Genomic DNA, 1,995 nt, shown 5'->3' with positions numbered 1-1,995 from the left:
GTATGCCATTTGGTAGTTATTTCTTTTTAGTTTAATGGATATTGAATTTAGTCTGTGCATAACTATACGTGCTTTTCATTAGCTACCTTTGTATTTCTTTCTAGTATAAAATATCCTTGAAGTCAAAGGATGCATCGTTGGTTAAAAAATCTTTTTTAGAAAGAGGATTGAGTAAATGTGGATATGAAAGTTAGAGGTTTGACACTGATTGCTTGAAAGTACTAGGATTATATATTTTTTCTTTATGTAATAGTTGAAAATATTTGGGCAAGAGACAGGTCAACTAATAGGTATGTTTCAACATTTATTTGACTTTGAGACTGCCATTGGGAGAAGGGACTTTTTGTAACTTTTGCATCCCTTAATTCCTAGGTAGTGTTTTTAAATTCTGATCTGAATTGGACAAGCATTTACTTTCTAATGATGTTCATGATACTTTTGAAATACACAAACTCTTCTAAGGGTTGTTTATTTCTCTTAGAAAGCATCATAATCATGCCATTTCATTTTCCTCAGAATTTACATGTCTGTATTTGGGGCAGGTTTATTTATTCATTTATGCATTAATTCGTCAGATACTTAGTACCTAAGTGTGCTGTACATAATCCTAGAGGACAGGGGATTCAAGGATTAATAAGATTTGGCGTCTGTTTTTGCAAAACTTCTAGTCTAGTTCTGAAGACAGTCTTGGCAATCTCTAATCATCATACAATGTGAAAGTTGCTAACAGGTGTATAAAAAGTGTTGAGGGACCACAGAGAAGGGCATGACCATGCCTGGGAGTTTTGGACAAGCTCCTGATTAATTATCCTGTAGTTATATTAGGTAATTTCAAACTTTTCTCTTTTCTAGCAGAAATTCTGGCTTCTTGGAAAGGATTTTTGCTCTGTCTCCAGGGATTTCACTATAGGTTTAACATTCAAGAAATGGAGATACCTCTAGTATTTGAAATTATTAATAATGATGTATCTCACTCCAAAAGGTTGTGTTCATTGGGTGAGAATTAAGCAATTTTCTGTTTTGTTCAATTTATTCCCTTGGGTCAGATGAATAATGTTGCAATAAATTCACTCCTTCCACTAGAATATAAGTAAGTTCCATGAGGACAAGTGGTTTTGTCCGCTTTGTCATGTTGTGTCCCCAGCTCCTCCACCTGTGTCTGTCACAGATTGGTAGGTGCTCAATAAATTCTTGTTGAGTAAATCGAGCATTGGTGCCTGAATGGAGTCTCGTCTAGTGTCCATTCTTCCTCTAGAGGAAATAGAATATGAACTGTAGTCTCCCAAATGGATAAGAACTTATTATATTAGATAAGGGGCAAACTCCTGGAGGCCCCAGGGTGAAAGGTTCTATGTTGCTGTTTGTGATAGCTCATTACTCCTTGTTAAACTTTCTGTAATTGAACAAATAAAGGAAACCCATGTTCCATGGTCTTTCTTACTCTACACTAAAGAAGATGTTTGAGCTTTTTATTCTTCCTCTTGAGAACTTGTATTAAAATATTTTCACTTTTTCTTTTGTCTACAGCAAAGCCAGGACTCTATTTGAAAAAAATGCTGCCCCGATTTTGCATTTATCTGGCATGGATGTGACTATCATTAAGGTGAGAATGGTTCTGGAATGTTTATTTTACCCAAGCTTCCACTCTTTATAAGATATCGTCATCTCTTGACTTAGCAAAAATCACTTGTCACTTAAGAAGACAAGAGCAAAGAAATCACTGTTGTGTGTTATTCTGATAATTAGTAAAAGCAGTTTTGTTTTTTCCAAATATTATCAGTTTTTCATTTTTGGAATAGGATTAGATGAAGGCTTGGACAACTTGCTACCTTTCATCTAAGAGATAAGATGTAGAATTATATCTCTACTACAGCTCTTGTTATAGCTGTAAGAATTCTTTTCCTGAAAATACAAAACCTTCAAGTTTGAGTAATTTAATTTTTTGGTAGTTCCACAAGCAAGTAAACATTTTTCTTTCATGGTCTTAATGTTTTT

At 34.3% G+C, this 1,995-nt stretch overlaps 1 protein-coding gene across 1 annotated transcript in view; it reads left to right on the top strand.

Moving 5' to 3' along the window:
• AGK (acylglycerol kinase) overlaps positions 1 to 1,995 on the top strand; it is an 84,241-nt gene that overhangs the window by 28,919 nt on the left and 53,327 nt on the right. Inside the window, 1 exon segment of the mRNA XM_012649786.1 lies at positions 1,528 to 1,603. Coding sequence (XP_012505240.1) covers positions 1,528 to 1,603 — 76 coding nt within the window.

The sequence above is a fragment of the Propithecus coquereli genome, unplaced genomic scaffold (assembly GCF_000956105.1).
Source record: "Propithecus coquereli isolate 6110/MARCELLA unplaced genomic scaffold, Pcoq_1.0 Scaffold302, whole genome shotgun sequence".
Classification (NCBI taxonomy): Eukaryota; Metazoa; Chordata; class Mammalia; order Primates; family Indriidae; genus Propithecus; species Propithecus coquereli.
The sequence above is the reverse complement of the archived record's forward strand: the minus strand, read 5'-3'. Positions and strand labels throughout refer to the sequence as shown.